Source organism: Dunckerocampus dactyliophorus, chromosome 3 (genome assembly GCF_027744805.1).
Source record: "Dunckerocampus dactyliophorus isolate RoL2022-P2 chromosome 3, RoL_Ddac_1.1, whole genome shotgun sequence".
Lineage (NCBI taxonomy): Eukaryota > Metazoa > Chordata > Actinopteri > Syngnathiformes > Syngnathidae > Dunckerocampus > Dunckerocampus dactyliophorus.
Window position 1 is genome coordinate 14,661,114 of NC_072821.1, and position 17,192 is coordinate 14,678,305.

The window sequence follows — 17,192 nt, forward strand, 5'->3', positions numbered from 1 at the left end:
GACTGAGAATCCCTGCCCGAAGTCTTATTTCATCTTATTGAACGTCTCCCTTTTGTACAGCCTCTCTCTCTCTCTCTCTCTCTCTGTCTCTCTCTGTCTCTCTCTGTCTCTCTCTCTCTCTCTCTCTCTCTCTCTCTCTCTCTCTCTCTCTCTCTCTCTCCTTTTTTAAAATATTCTCGGCAATCACCCAACATGTTTGACATTCTCATAACATGTTGATTTATTTTAGCAAATGATTACATTGCAGCAGTGGGATAATTTAGCGAATTATGTTTTGTTGTCAATGTTGCCTCTAGGATCTCCAGTGCAGGTTACAGTAACTGCCCCAGGGCAATTGAACTTCTGAGAGGGAATTTTGCTGCTGCTGTCTATGTTTCAGAATATGTACTTGAACTATGATTCAACTCTGAGGCATAGTTCAGGGGAACTCGTATGAGGTTAAGCAAGCAAAAAAAAAACCTTTTTGTCAGTAGAATCCTTTAGTTGGATAAATGTTCAGTTGTAGGTTTTTGGAAAGTATGGTGTTTGTTAACCTGTTTTCGACAGACACTAAGGCAAGTTAGGTTTATGTTTAGAGACTCCAAGGCAAAAGAAGGGGCTTTTGGGTTTGAGCTCAACAATTTCCTTCCAGATAATAAAGTAGTTAACGTAACCTAAGAAGGCATACCTTCTTCTGACAGGGACCTGACTGTAGAGAGTGAAAACAGTTATTTGGAAGGTGTTTCTGCTTTTAACTTGTATGCTATGTGGTAACCTCAATGCATATTTTCAAAGTTCGAACTAAATCCACATATTGAGCCTGTTTCTGGACATTGCTTGGCTGCAGCAGCTTGACATTTACAATACAATACAAAGTATTTTTTCTGACATTGCATTTCCTACCCATATGGCATTCATGAAGCCAAAATTGCTTGCAGAACAACTGAATTTACTTAGACTCTTCCTGTTCTGATGACTAAACTTTTTTCCTTATTTCTGCGTTTCAGACCATCATGGCCATCTAAAAATATCTCTCCCTAAAATGAACCATATGTGCCCAACATTGCATAACACATTACCGAAGTGGAACCAGGATTGTTGGTAACAGCAGGAAGCTAAGATGAGGAAAGTGCATCAGTGTTGCCAGTTTTGGACAACAGTTGATAGAGCCAAATCTAACAATTAACATTGTTGCTGGATGGTGACTGTTTGCAATAGCAATCCATGACATACATCATGGACAACACCTCTCACCCGCTACATGACACTGTGGGTTCCCTTAGCAGCTCCTTCAGCAGCAGACTGTTACACCCACGGTGTAAGAAGGAGAGGTTCCGCATGTCCTTCATACCGACTGCTGTCAGGCTCTACAACACCTGCACCACTTGAACCATGTGTCACTATGTATTCTTTACTTGCGTATCTTGCTTGCTGCTGTAACAAGTGAATTTCCCTGCTGTGGGATAAATAAAGTACAATACAATACAATACAATACAATGGATAAGGAGGGTGGGGGATGGGAGGTTCGTCAAGCCTCTTGGCCGAATCGCTCTCTGGATGTTTTGACCACGACTCATCCTGCAGACCTCATAATATGGCACTTCTGGGCAGGCAGCACGCCACTAACCTTCTCACCCCCACTCTGGCCCCTGACACCTCACACTCTACTTTCCGTCATTGTGTTTGTCTTCCTGCCATGCAGCTCTTTCAAATGAATGAGGAAAGTTGAAGAAAGAGGATGATGGAAATACATGGGAGAGCACATCTTCCTGAGTGTATTGTCTCGGATGTTACTTCACATTCATTCAGTCTGGCTCTGCATGTTCACCAGTGCTGTTTTGGCATGATCTTATGAGATTGGAAAACACCACCTCCCAACTTTCCATGCAGTGGTATGCTACAAAGTTATGTGCTGTGTGAAGATGATTGAGTTCTATTACAGCTTGTGATCAGTTTGTTGCATGATTGGATGAAGATGAGGTGACAATTATTATCAAAGTTAAGAGTGGAAGCAATAATGCCAATCACAATCTGTTCCTCATTGCTGGTTGACTTCCAAGTTGTTCTAATTTCGAATGTAACGTGATCATATGCCATGAGATATGGAGAGGAAAATGCATCCTGTTTAAGCTTTATCAGTGCAGAGAAAGGCAAAGCCTTGTGATACTGTCCTCTCTTTCCTCTAGTCCTGGGTCATCCTCACCCCAATTATATTTGGGGTGGGTAGGCCTTACCGAATAAAAGTCTCGTCACAGTACGAGAATGTAGATGGCATTTTTATTTTCAATCGGTGATGCCCCTCGTGTACCCAACTGTGACGATGCTTAGCAGGTCAGGCTGCAGATCTTGTATCACAGGCAAAGGTAGTGAATAGTGCAGCGGGGTGGGAGTCAGTCATGCCTGGCTACAGCACATGATGTGACGCAGCAAGTTTAGCCAGAGGGCACTAGTTTTCTTGACTCTGACATCAACACAGCAGAGTGTCCTGGAGTTCCATTGTCACTTGACTGCAGTCTAATTTGAGAGCGGGAGATGCCCTGTCTTGTGGAGGGGAGTGGGGTGTGGGGGTCGTTCTATGTGTGCCGTACAAAGGCTATGTTCTCCATGGTGACCTTTGCACCTGTTGCACTGAGCACATATACGGTACAGCTTGTGCACAATATTATATGTCATGCCTTCACTTGTAGTTTTTCCAGTTCCCAGTTTCTCCACTGAGTCTTGAAATGTATAAAATAGCGCTGACAATATTGGTGTTGTTGACCTAGGTATGAATGGTTGATGTGACCTTAAGGTGAGATAAGCTAGCTTGTGATCAGGGATTCAGTACTCAGGCCAGGAGGATAACACTGTATAGAGCTGTAACTGAGCTTGCCCCTCTCCCAGCAGCACTTCAGATGTACCCCTGAGCAAAGCCCTTAAGCTGTTCTTCTCTGAATGGTCAGCCAAACAGACTGTGCTTACACTGGTCTGGTTCCAGGTGTGAGTTTGTTTTACTGCATCAGTATCATAGCAACTGGGTTTACTTTAGCAGGTGTATGCCTACTTTTAACCTGTAACATGGTAAGTCACCAATCATGTGTTTTCAATCGTATAAATGTTGTCTGACAGAATATTTGGAAATGTGAATGCAAATGTTAGTTTTTAAATAAGTTATTACTTTCGCCAATTAATTTTGGTTCTGTTAAAACTGGACCCTGGTGAATTTCCTCTATTAGTACAAGTTATTAGTTATTTGGTCAAGTGTGCCTTGACGATTGGCTGGCGACCAGTCCAGGGTGTAAAACGCCTCTCGCCCATAGTCAGCTGGGATAGGCTCCAGCATACCCCCGTGACCCTAGTGAGGACAAGCGGCATAGGAAATGAATGGAAGGTCAAGTTTGAACACTATAATCCAAACCTTGGTGCACAACAGACAGGCGGACTAACACCAGTTGAAGACATTGGTCTCGGTCTGCTTTTTTGTACACAAACTCAAGTGAAAGGAAAGGTTTTTGCTGACACTTTAGAAAGGGATTTTTACAGGCTTGGGCTGTTTTGAAATTGCCAAATATGCCTCCAAGCCTGAACCCAATTGAGCATCCTCAAGTGGAAGAAGGAGGTGGAGGAAAGCAAGGTGTCTAACATCCACTAGTTCAGTGATGTCATCATGGAGGAGTGGAAGAGGATTCCAGTCCCAACCTGTGCAGCTCTGGTGAATTCCATTCCCGAGAAGATTAAGGCAGTGCTCGGTAACAATGGTGCTTACAGTAAATTGCTTGTACAATTTGTGCATATTCACAGTGAGGTGTACTCACTTGTGTTGCCAGCTGGTTGTGTGTTGTCATTTTCAATAGATAGTAAATCTGTGCTGCTGTCCAAGCTAAGATTGACATTCTGTTCCACTGTCATTCATAGCGCATTCAAATTGCAATTTGCAATTCTGAAACATCATTAAACTAAAAACGATGAGCCTGAAATTTGTGTGTGTGTGTGTGTGTGTGTGTGTGTTTACATTCACAGTGTTGTGTTTGACTGACTGGAAATGTTTCAAGTTCACTGTTTAAAGAGAAGGCATAAGGCATTTCTCTGTTTACAGTCAGTTGATGATAAACACTATCTGTGGAATACACTGCAGCTTCTCTGCTTTTGTAAAAGTCTGCAAAAGCTGAATCTGAATTTAAGATGCTTGACCCAGTCTAAATAGTTTATTTGTGGGTGAGTAACACCTCATGTCAGCACCTTTTTATGTAGAATTACAACCTAAAATTTTGAATGAGAGAAAGAGAAATAAACGGAACATAATTGCAATGTACTCAGTGATTTACAGTACCTCTTCCATATGCATTCATTGAACTTCCCAATTGTAGCCCTTTTATAGGATCCATCATCTGTATTCATGTTGAATAATTATTTATCTTTTAGTTTCGCAGCTTTAAGTGGCTGGTGAAATTATGTAAGTGTTTTGCAAAGATGCACTACTTACGGATTAAAGTGTTATAAGTTATCACAACACCAAATTTTGTTAAGTGTTTCAACATGCTCCCGACCTCAAGTCTGTATCCCCACTGACCCTTAGGCCAGATGACCACTGACAGGAAATATTTGAATATCAGGGCGCCATCACTCCCCCGTATGGCTGTGCGTGTTGCTTTCGCATGTTCATACTCTCCACACATAAACACTCACACACACAGGATGTCATATCAACTGTGATCTTCTGAGTTATGTGGTATCAACAGTGTTTGTCTCTCCTTTTTGACAACAATGAATGGCATAGTTGGAATAGTTTAGGTCGTTTTTTGGCGTGTGTGTGTGTGTACACCCTTTCACAAAATCCACTCAAAGCACCACAATGCATGTTTAACAGATTTCCTGTAAGCTATTGTATCTGCTTTAATATGGTGGCATCCTGGTCAAAACTTTCAGGTTGAACAAGCCTCCCTTCCCCTCAGCCATTTCCACTCTTAATCTCCATTCCTTCCTTTTTCTATAGTCTGCTTCTCTTCTGCTCTGTCCTTTGTCTCTTACGCCATAGCTTTCTCTATCGTAATGATGTCACTATATCAGTATGCACTATGTGGACAAAGGTATTGGGATATCAGGCTCTCACCCAAAGAAAATATATAATCGGTCCCCTCTTTGCACCAGGAGTGTAACGAAATATTGATATATCAAACTATTGCATATTTAACCCTATGATGGATTATTGGTACGCTCTCGCCGTGTATTGATAAAAAAAAAAAATCTGCTATTATTAAAATATAGGCGCTATAAACGTATGTTGCACTAAAGCATTGTCATTGTTTGTGCATTATTGCTTTTTGTACATGGTTAAAATATGCTGCAAAATATAAACAATACATTTTTTTTTGTTTTTCTTTCACCCTACCGCCGTATCGAAATATTGTTATCATGAGCCATCGCTTATTTGTATCGCAGCCGTTTGTGAGGTTAGATGCCACTGTTGTCCTGGAGCAAAAAAGACCTTTCCCCAACCTTTTTCTCGCAAAGCATAGAATTATCCAAAGTATCATGGTAAGAATCTCTCTGTGGACTTTGCATGTTCTTCCCGTGCGTGCATGGGTTCTCTCCGGGTACTCCGGCTTCCTCCCACATTACATAAATATGCATGCTCGGTTAATTGCAGACTTTAAATTGATCTATTCCAGAAGTATTTTGGAAGGACTTGACAAGATAGTACAGTGGAACCTTGGTTAGTGCCACTAATTTGGTCTAGAAATGGACATTAACTGAGTCAATTTTTACCAGAAGGCATAATGTAAATCCAATTAATCTCTTCCAGAAAGCCAAAAATGTTTTTTTTTTAATAGTTTTATAATTATAGTTTTACATGCAGAAAACTATTACAAATGTATATAAATACATATAAATGAAAAATTAAAGGGATACATTTATATTTATGGTTACCTTTACCTTCACTGAAGTTGTGATTCTTGACGTGACTGAAAACAGGAAGTTGGTGGTGGTTGATCTTGCTGCCACATCGTGTCTTTGCCAACAGTCATGTTTTCAATGAAGGTAAAAGTAACCTTAAATGTTCATTTATCCCTTTCATTCATCATTTATCAGGGCTCCAGACTAACCTTTTTTTACTAGGAGTGCAAGCAGAAAATTTAGGCGCGCATGCCAAAATTGTCTTGCCAAGTAAATATTCACATTTCCTCTCATTTTCACAGTATTACTGATAACACTTTAACAATAATTAGCAACTGTCTTCTCCATCCAACCTGTTTCTGTTCCTAGCTTCTGGAAGGCCCCTTTGGTGCCATCATATACACCTTAAAATGAAATCACATTACGTGATTCAACAGTCGTATGGCTGTTGTGCACATTTATATATTACTCGTTCAATATTTACTGTAGACCAGAAGCCTGTCATCACACCAGACAGCTTAATCATTATCATTATCATCATATGTTGATTTCAAACATAGTTTGATTTAAAACATGGGTCCCCAACCACCGGACCGCGGTCTGGTACCGGTCCATGGGTGGAGCCAAACGGGGAAGTGGACAACTTTCAGAAGCGAAGATAAAAAATTTATGGTGTGTACCTTGAGCTCACAATCATGTCTCTAGTCCGTTCAGCCTAGGCACGACACTTCCTAATTGTCACTCGACTACCGCAAAATGCGTTCATGGACACTCTGAACATCACAACAACCTCTTTATTTTGCATAAATGTTTGGTCTAAATAAACAGAAAGAGAAAGGAAAAACAATAAGTGGATATTCTTATCACTCACTTTGCAACTCTTAATGCGGAAGTACAATTTGCTGCATTTAAGTATGCTCGGAAATCCTAGAAAGTAAACTCTAAACGTGAATTCATCTTAAGTTACGTGGTGTCTTTTGAATGCAACCCCTCATTGCTCATAATAACACGGTTAAAGTGTGATTCAAATGTTCTGCCACTATTAAAGAAACTAGTGTTTAGATTTTCAGACATGTATGCTATCTTTTAGCTTGATTTAAACGTTCTGTTAATTTGCGAGTTGTTAATACATACAAATGGGCATACTTCATAGTTGCAAATGGTGATTAATCATGATTGATTAATTTGAACATCATTAATCTGGTTAAAATGTTTAATCATTTGACAGCCCTACTATCAACACGTGTTTTGTGTTAACATTTTTGAGTCAACCATTGATGACATCGTCGACATACTGACTTACGGTTTTGGTTGGCATTTTGTAAGCTAGCTAATAGGATGCAGTTTATTAAGAGCACAAGATGCACCCCATATTGTACGCTATCCATATTGTATGCTAACCGAGATAATCCGATTTTACATATTAAAAAAAATATTTTAGAAAAAATAAGTCATTGTCACGACACTAAAGTGTATGTATTATTTAGTTCCTAACTCATCATGGCATAACAATTTAAACAACTGCATCATGCATTTTTCTTGGTGGTCTCACACATGGTCAATGGAATGCAACCATTTATGTGGCTTTTTTATGATGCTGATTTCCTTTATGACACCCAATTAGCTAAGGCATTTCTTCTTGGTGGTTTTCAGTGACAATAAATGTGACCATGCCACTTCCAGCTCGGATGAATAAATATCATTGCAGTACAGAAACAGGAAATCCTATTTGGATTCTCCATGGAGGCATTAGGAAGAACTGGTAAATATGCCCACACTAATAAAGAATTGGTTTACCAGCAAAAAGTATCAGAGGAGCTCTACTAAAAACTGAAAAGTGAATTGAATAGGCTTCAAGCAACAGATACAGTGACATAGGTGTCTTGCTGCTGTGTACAACATTCTAATAATATTTTCTAATGTTTGCAGTTCTGCCAGCCAGGAGGTTGGAAGCTGTCCAGGGAGAGGAAAGCACCTACCTTCTTTACTGTTGTGTTGACAGATATCGAATCAGACAGACACTACTGCTCCTGCCTCACATTCTATGAGGCTGAGGTCAATCTGCAGGTAGGCTTGCATGCGTGCAACTACACACACACGCACGCACGCATGCTCTTCTGAAGTTAAGGGTACGTTAGTCATGTGATGAACAATTAGGAAGATTCTGGGTAACTGCAAATTCACCCTGCCTTACCCTTGAACCGCTGCACGAGCCACATTAATCCTGATCTAATGAAATCTCAAGTCCACGCTATAGATCATCATGATAATGAAATTAATTTTGTGAGAACTTATGATGAATGTTAGGTGCATTCACTCTGGTGTGTCTCCTTTATGACTCTTAAAAGCCATCAGGGATATTTTTGGTTGAGCAGTACGATGTTTCTCATTTCTGTTTTCCATTTTTGGATCATCATTTGTTTTTTTTAATGTTCTTTAGCACTTTGTTTTTACTTGAAGGAATGCACATGTGTGACATCTTCCAGAATTAGTAGAAAACAAAGTCCTGGATGGATCCAGCCTAATAAAAGGCATGCCGGATGCTGATAGAAAAGATCCAATGAACCTGTGGTCACCCTCAGCTTTATGATTCACTCATGCATACAAGTTGACATCCCCATCTATCATTAATCACAACAGATTAAATTGGACTTGATTAGTCTATGATTGTGGATGACCTTGTTAAAGTCTCTCACTGCCAAAAGCCCACAGAATACCAAACTAATAGTTTCATTGTGTTTGCCGTTGTAAGAGGCCTTAAATGTCTCCTGTCACTTTGCCCATTGTGATTTCACATCCTTTCACATGTGCAAGGCAGTCGTCAATCACATTCCAGTAAGATCAACAAATCATTGTTTAATTGAGTTTAAAATTGAACCTTGTGCAATGAGTATGTGTCACCTATCAAAGACTGGACAAGTCACTACAGAGGAATCTTTAGAATCAACAATTGTTAACGATGTTTTCTTTTTACTTAACGGTTAAATCTTGTTGTGTGAATCAGACCATAATTATTGACATGCCTCCTATTGTACAACGAAGCACTAATGCCCCTTCTGATTTAAATGCTCACGAGAAGACGGATATGGGACAAATTACCACATCTAAGCCCGAAAATAACCAAAAATACCCCTGTTGTGTGCTGTAGTGGGGTGTTTTGGGGGGGGAGCCAAATTACATCCATCTTTGTTTGTCACTGGGTGTTAAGTTCCTTAGCTGATCAGCTTTATGCAGCCTGTTGTCTCTCACCCTAACACTTACAGAATGTACAGCAGGTATTTGACTGTAATCAAATTTAAGGGTCAAGGGTGTTTTTGCATTAATGACGGGTTTATTGAACATTTTTGAATAATTGTTAGTATTAAGATGAAACATTTCTGTCTGAATGCTTTGAACTGTACTGTATTGGGAGAGTTTTTAATGAAAGATTGATCATTATGCCAATTATTTGTGAGAAGTTGAAACTGATGCTCCTAATTGTGGGCTTCAGAGGACAAAATGAAATCAAACTATGTTTGCACTACAAGTAATGAATAAAACAAATGTTGAATAATTTTACATATATTTGAGCAAGCATGATGAAGTAGAAACCAAGTAGACTAGAGAACAGGAGGCCCGACTTGGCATCCATTTCAGTTATTATGCGTATTATGTCATGCGAGAGACCTACGTCACGTCCCCCTTTAGCAAATTTTTATGACGGTGCTTCTGCGACATCACATGCTGTGGTAGTTATTTTTTCAAATGTATGAACATAAATGGGCAATAACCATACTTTATATATGTAGTATATTGGGGGGGTCATTTTATTGTGACTCTTACTAAAATACGTTGTTAGCATTCGGATGCTTCTATCGTCTTTATTCACCAAGACTGAGCTACGTAAAAAGTTACGCATATGTCAGTCAAAATAGCTATGTAGCGTTCATTAGACACATACTTCATGTATTATGTCCAGTTAACATTTGCTATCAAACATTCCCGATATACAATAAATGAAAATGATTATGCAAAAGGCAATGCAGCTGAAGTCAAGGCAACATATTACAAAGGTTTCAACGGGCACATGTTCTAATTCATCATGAAATAATAGTTTAAGAAAGGGAAGAGTAGAAAAACACGCATTTCTATAGTGGAGTTCATGATGTGAAGCAAAGCTCACAAGAATTCACTTTTTTTCTACTTAACTCGCCACTACAAGTGAACGGATAACTTTTGTTATAGATATAGGCATCTCACTGCTCAGGTAGTTTATCCATAAGCAGAAGATGAAAGTTGCATATCTGTGTGTAGTCTGTTCACCATTGCCGTAGGGGGCGCAAGAGCGAATCATGAGGGGAGCTTAGTGTCAGCTAACTGATGTCATATGACAGCTACAAAGTGACGTTTAATCGACCCAAACTACCTTAGCGATCCACCGGTAGCTCATGATCAATGTAATGGGCACCCCTAATTTAGATTATAGTCTATCAAATGTGTTAACAGTGCCGTTACTGAAATAAATGTAAATGTTGCCATCCATATAATATAAGTACTTTTAAATCAAATTTCTGTTGTTCCTTATGGAGATTAAAAAATAAAACCGAGTTTTTGTTTTAATCAACTTACTGGAATGGCAATTAATGGACTAGTGGAATGTAATGAATGATGCCATGTGTGGTCCTACCCACACTTTAAGGTTTTTTGTTATATTGTTATTGTTTAATTATATATGTACTGAATAATAATAATATTAATAATAATAATAATCTTGCTTTTTAAGCCTTAGTAACACTGTAGGGAAGGAAAAATATTATTGTTTAATTAAATTTCTTCTTTAATTATTTTATTCATTAAAATTATTATGATTTATTATTTGTGCGCTTTGTGTGTGTTGAGATTATGTTTTTTAAAGCTCCACTTTTATTCCAATTTCTGTGTCAAGGTCTGGCCTTCTAATCTCACAAGACTGTCAAACGGGCAGTAAAAAAAAAAATCACCTTAAAGGTGCTGTCTGCTTTGGTTAGGTACTGCATGGTGGGCGCTAACTTTCGAATGTGTATATTCCGCCCTCTTCTTGCTTCGACTTTGCAAGCACACCCCACGTCACACCCACTCATGTGCATTAGTTATGTTTGTTGTCAGCTAATGATGACGATATACGAGACAGCATTGAGTGAAAATCAGGCATGGACGTCATTTTATTTGTGGTTGAATGATATTTTTACAAAGTTTAACTTTAAATTGTGACAAATACAGACATTTCTTTGTTCAGTCTGCTCGTTGAAACCACTATTGCTGAAATTTGCTAGCCGGCGGTGGTGTTATTATAGTTTTTGGCTGAAAAAAGTGTATTTTAAGCTGAAGAGAGACAGCACCTTTAATAGTATCACAATTTGATGATAGCCAAACTTTCACAACATAAGCAGGAAGTTTCTTACAATAAACATTGTAGGTTGTTTTAATTTTCCATCAGCACGTTGTTGTTTCATGAAAACGTGCCAACTACATTTTTATCAGTTCCTTGAATTGTTCTCTTATCCTGACAGTTTATAAATCAAATGAAACATATACCGTATTTTCATTATTTATAACTAATATAAAACAGATTACAACAAATTGGAAATACTGCACCGTATTAAGCACAATACCACCTTTTTCTTTTAGTAAACCACAGCCTGATAAGGAGCTGAGGCTATATTTGGCCTTGCCCAGACACCATTCTCCGGCAAAACAAACACACATTCCTCAATTCTACATAAGGCACTAAAGATCCTCTGAAACGTGATGTTGTTTGAACATTCTAATCCTTATATGCCCAATTAAATTCCAGAGGGAGTCCAGACAGGTTGTGGGGGGAATGTTTTGGGTGTAATAATTGAACCAAATCCTAAGAATAATGCTGGAATATGACTGCCATCTGAATGGGATACTTGATCCCGTATTGTATACACCTGAGATACCTCTGGCATGTTTTCACTGTCTGAAGAAATATACGAGATTGTGATACGGGCTTTAGTCAGGAATGAACATCGAGAGGTTGGCGCATGACTGTTCTGATTGAGGATCCAAAAAAGATTAGAACAAGAACATTACTTGTACAAGTGGTTTGATCACAACATAAATTACTTTTATTTTTCTGATTTAAAAAATCATTGTATGATTTTGCTTAACATTAGAGAATAAAAGCATTGTTTAAACACTGTGCAACTGGTCTCTGTCTTGTGATCACTGTATTAGCACTGATGTTTTGCATTTTTCTGTGATTGTGTGCGACTCCATCGCCTTAATCTCCTGGATTATTCTAACTGTGTTAGGTGTTCAATATGGAAAGACTGAGATGAAATATTATGAATAGCATTATCTTTAATGAATCAAATATAGAAATAATTCTCTTAACCAGCCAACAACTTAGCTTGTCTAATGCAAGTTTTATTACTTCTGATAGGGATGGTATGTTTTTTCTGTCTCATTTGAGTCATCTCGAAAATTAAAACTACTGTATACGGCTTCAAATTCAACAAATGTATGGCATTATCAAAGACTGAAATGTTTACGGCACTGTGATTAACCAATTTAATGCAAAAGTTGTCCACTGGGATACATTGTTGTTGTGTACAGTTATGCATTTCTGGTATTTCTCTTAACACAATGCAATTGATGTAAAATGTTAAAGTTGCACAATGACTTTACGGTTCAGATTGGGGAACACAACTGTGCCGGTGCATTCCAGTTTATAGTTTAAAGTCCATGGCACGTTGTTGAACTGTTTGATTAAAATAGCTTATTTTTTTATATTGTAGGGATCAAAACGTATTGAGGTTGATGGGGATGAAGATGAAGAGGTGGAAGAGGATGGCTTGATCCAACCAGCTCAAGTGTTTGCTCCAAAAAGTTTGATTCTCGTCTCAAGATTGGATTATCCAGAAATATTCAGGGTAAGAAGGCGCTATGTGATTACATCTTGATTTATCAAATATTTGTCTGTCTTAGAAGCAGTGTTGTTTTTGGCAGTGATTTTATTTTTAGTCTTAGTCTTTTGGATGAAAATGCTTTTTGTTTTAATCACATTTTAGTCAGTTCTGTATGTGATAGTTTTAGTCGACAAAAACGTTTAGTCAGTTCAATTTTAGTAAAAAATTAAAAAAATGTAATATATTATGTCGAAGTATTGGAAATTGCAAGAGGAAAAAAAACAAAGCGGAGATATTTCTCTCTCTGTATACAAAGTACACGCCCTGTAGGGGTGTAACGATTCGTTACATCGATAGATGTTGGATCGATATATGTTGTCCGGAATGGCAACTTGCTGAACACAGATCGATGTAGTTGGCTCATTGGAATATAAATCGACACATCGATATAGTGAATGAATTGTTACACCCCTAACTTTCTGCAAAGGTGTACAGGTGCGTGCATGCATGTGTGTGTGTGTATGTATACACACACACACACACACACATATATATTCTGGAATTCCTTATTCTGTCTGTTTTCTAAAAAAATAAGCTCACGCTTAAGATTGAAACATTTCAAGATTGAAACATGTTTTTAGAGCACAAAGGTGCCAGGATATGTTACCTGTTACCTATTACACTATATGTTATATAACAAACTGTATGTTATATGTTAATCTTAGTCTCTGTCACTTTCTTTTTAAATTTAGGATCCAGTTGTCAGTAAATGCAGTTAATGAGCTGAAACTATATTTACTGTATGTCCAGACTGCTGTTGCTTTTGATATTCTCTTATGAGCTTGTCAACAGTATCTCACAAAAATGAGTACACGTCTCACATTTCAGCAACCATTTTATATCTTCTCAACGGACAATACTATAGAAATGAAACCTCAATATGACTTTGAATAGTCTGTGTACACCTTGTGTAGCAGTATAGCCATTATTCATTATTCAAAATTGTGTCAAAGTGTCAATATTTTGTTTGAGCACCTTTGTTGTCTAGGACTGTCTTAATCCTCTTGGGCATGGAATTCACCAAAGCTGCACAGGTTGTGACAGAAATCCTCTTCACTCCTTCCTGATGACATCACAGAGATGGTGAATGTTAGACACCTTGCACTCCTCCACCTTCTGCTTGAAGATGCCTCACGGGTGCTCACTTGGGTTGCTCTATTTGGTCTGGACGAGACATACTTGCCCACACCATCACCTTCACCTTCAGCTTTCTAAGCAAAGCACTTGATGTCTTGGAGATGTGTTTAGGGTCATGTTAGAAAATTGCCACATGACCCACTTTCCCAAGGGAGATATTCATGTTTCATTTCATCATGTTTCCAGAAGTGCAGGTCTCCAGTGCCGAGACATGACACTACCACCACCATGCTTGACTGTAGGCGACTGTAGGTCCTCACTTGTGTTGCCAGAAGATAGATTTTCAGTAGATAGTAAATCTATACTGCTATACAAGCTGGGACTCCAAAGTATGTCAAAGGTGTCTCTTGAAGATGTCCTGTAATAAAAATGCCTGTTGAAATGTGGGGAACGTACTCACCTTAGTAAGATACTGTATGTCATGGCAACTCAGAAACATTTAACATGTTGAATTCACTGTATGTCTCCTGTTGTTATTCCAGGGTTGTTTGGGACTGATCTACACTGTATACATTGATAGTTTGAGTTTTCCTTTGGAGGGTTTGGTGGCCAATCTCTTCATTTTCCAGGTTCCTGTGGCTGGCGGATCCCAGGTATGTTTCACTTAAAGGTTGTGTTTTTTCTGGTATATTTATGGTGACTTTCAGGCAGATGTGGGAGAAAGTCAGTGTTTTGCAAATCTTAAGTCTCAAGTCTTTATCTCAAAACTTTAGTCAAGTCTCAAGCAAAGATGTGCAAGTCCAAGTCAAGTTTCAAGTCCAGACAAGACAGGTCGAGTCAATGCTGAAGTCATAGGCTTGCAATTTTTGAGTCTCTACAAGTCATAAGCACTGTTTAGTGTTTACCAAATACAATGTTATTTTAACAATGTAACAATCTGTTACATTTGACAAATACATATGAAAGCATTTTGAACTGTTTTCTTTTTTAAATAAAATATGAGCAGTGTGAAAAGACTTAGTCACAGCAAAAGAGTGCTGACGTAGCATTCTGGATTTAGTCAGTGCACAAAAACATTAGTTTGTTCTTAAACCTGATTGGATGTTAATAGATGCATTCAATGAGGCCGAAAGTATGTTGTCTTGCGGGAAATTACATAACGATCATGTTAGTTGAATACTTTGAATGGGGACACATTTTACTCATCAGATTCCCTGAAAATCTGTAGTATTTTCAAGTCATTAGACTGTGGTCTCTCAATTCCCGAGTCATTGATGTCAAAGTCCAAGTCGAGCTGCAAGTCTTTGATGATATTGTCAAGTCCAAAGTCATCAAAATTGTGACTCGAGTCTGACTCCAAGTTGCGTGACTCGAGTCCACACCTCTGGTTTCAGGAATTATTGTAACTGTAAGATAACTATAAGAGTGTACTTATACAATAATACAAGGGTATTGTAGCTGCATCAAAAATTCAAATATAAAAAAATGGCTACGTTGTGGTGTAAATCTTTATTGGTCTCACAATTTTAGTTGGCACATTTTTGCATGTGCACAATAGGTTAAGATTTTACTTGGCATCAACATCTACAACTTATGAGCAATGTTTTGTTTTCAGCGTTGACAATAATGAAATGTCTAACAAGCTGAATGTCAGCCAATTTTTGCATGCATGTCAATGTTTTTACCCACAAAAACGTAAGGCTGTACAAGTCAATTTCCATATAACTACTCAATGCTGATAGTGAAATGAAGTGATAAGGGAGGATGAAAGATATTTGCCTTGAGGTCCTTACATTTAACTGTTAGTGTTGTTGGCAGAACAGAAAATGGTAGAACCACAAGATACTAGACTTTCACTTGAGCTCACTTTGATACTTAACATGTCATCACTACAATAAAGTAAACAATGTTTAGAATTATGACATCATCTTGGGCATTGTGATTCCATCTTAAAATGCCCACTCTCTACTATTGGAAAAATACAAATTCTCCTAATTTGTGACTTCAGCTTCTGTTCAAAGAGTTGTTTATATGCTGTAAGAGAAAGAATTTGGTGTGTCCCCAGCATGACGCCACTTTAATTTGCAGCTCCTTAAGTGTGCCTTTAGGCAGGGGAACAGACACATTAGTCAAACTAGCACATAGTAAATCTTACAGCTATGTAAGGAATTGGATGAATGGAGAGCTCTGATTTCCCTTATGCATCTTTCAATGCACTACCCACTATTCTCCTGCAAACTACGATTACTATCACATCAGTAATTTGGTCTCGGTAATCGGTAATCGGTCTTGCACACTAATAGAAAACAGTTATGTATATAATTTAAATATGTCGTTTATGCAGCTTGTCTTATTGTTTAGGTATGATGTTTTGTTAAACATGTATCTCTGCCGAAGCAACACTGACTGAAGTTCATTACGCTGGTGTCAAATCCAAATCCAATGAAGAGATACAGTATGTTCTAGCGCTGTTTTCTGACCTTTGTTGCCTTTGTTTTTTTTGTACAGAAATTGTTTAGCCTGGGAGCAGGCGACCGACAGCTTATCCAGACTCCTCTGACTGACACATTGCCCGTCACATGCAAGAGTGTTGCTCTGCTCTTCCAACAGCTAGGTGCGTCTTGACACTTGGAAGTACCATTTAAGTAATTATTTGATAGGAAAACTACGTAATGTGTTTCTTTCGTGTCACTGTCCCTGTCTACTTATGGCATTGTGTCATTGTTAATATGATGTAGCATTTATAGCATATACAAAAACTGTTTTTTATTTAAGTTGTGCCGATTCTTTACATTTTATAGCTCTTAACCTCTTAAAACAATGTCTTTAAGTCGTATTACTCAAATCCTCATTCTGGGTTGATTTAATTTGGCATCTTAATAGCTGTGACACGATGTGGCGTAAGTTAATTCTGTCTTGAACCTTATCAGCTTTTCTGAGCCCCAATTCTTTGGGCTAAATCACAATTACAGATCGTAGGCTCAGGAGACTTTTGGATTAATTCTATTGTAAACGTGTCTGAGGCAAGATTATATGTTTTTTGTCCCCTCCGTGATTCTGTAATTTGGTCTAAGCAGGAACAAGCACATGATGAAGATTTGATGCAGTTTGTTTGACTCACGTTGCTTACTTTGCCCAATATGTTAATCTTTTGTACTGTAAGCTATTTGTGCGGCCAGTACAGCATGTGCCTGCTTCACTGTTATTCCTGCATGCAACCATTTATGAATTAAGATATACTGTAAATGTGTGTATTTGACTTTGACATCATTTTTTTGGGGGGGTGCACATGGGGGGTGCACATGGGG

General features: G+C 38.3%; 1 protein-coding gene across 7 annotated transcripts in view; it reads left to right on the forward strand.

Annotated features, from left to right (window-relative positions):
- sbf2 (SET binding factor 2) overlaps positions 1–17,192 on the forward strand; it is a 107,299-nt gene that overhangs the window by 37,018 nt on the left and 53,089 nt on the right. For 6 of the 7 annotated variants that reach the window (XM_054769839.1, XM_054769841.1, XM_054769844.1 and 3 more), the window contains exons 3-6: positions 7,784–7,921; positions 12,637–12,771; positions 14,427–14,537; positions 16,393–16,498. In XM_054769839.1, coding sequence (XP_054625814.1) covers positions 7,784–7,921; positions 12,637–12,771; positions 14,427–14,537; positions 16,393–16,498 — 490 coding nt within the window. The remainder of the gene's footprint in view (positions 1–7,783; positions 7,922–12,636; positions 12,772–14,426; positions 14,538–16,392; positions 16,499–17,192) is intronic. The other variant, XM_054769846.1, reaches the window with a different exon arrangement.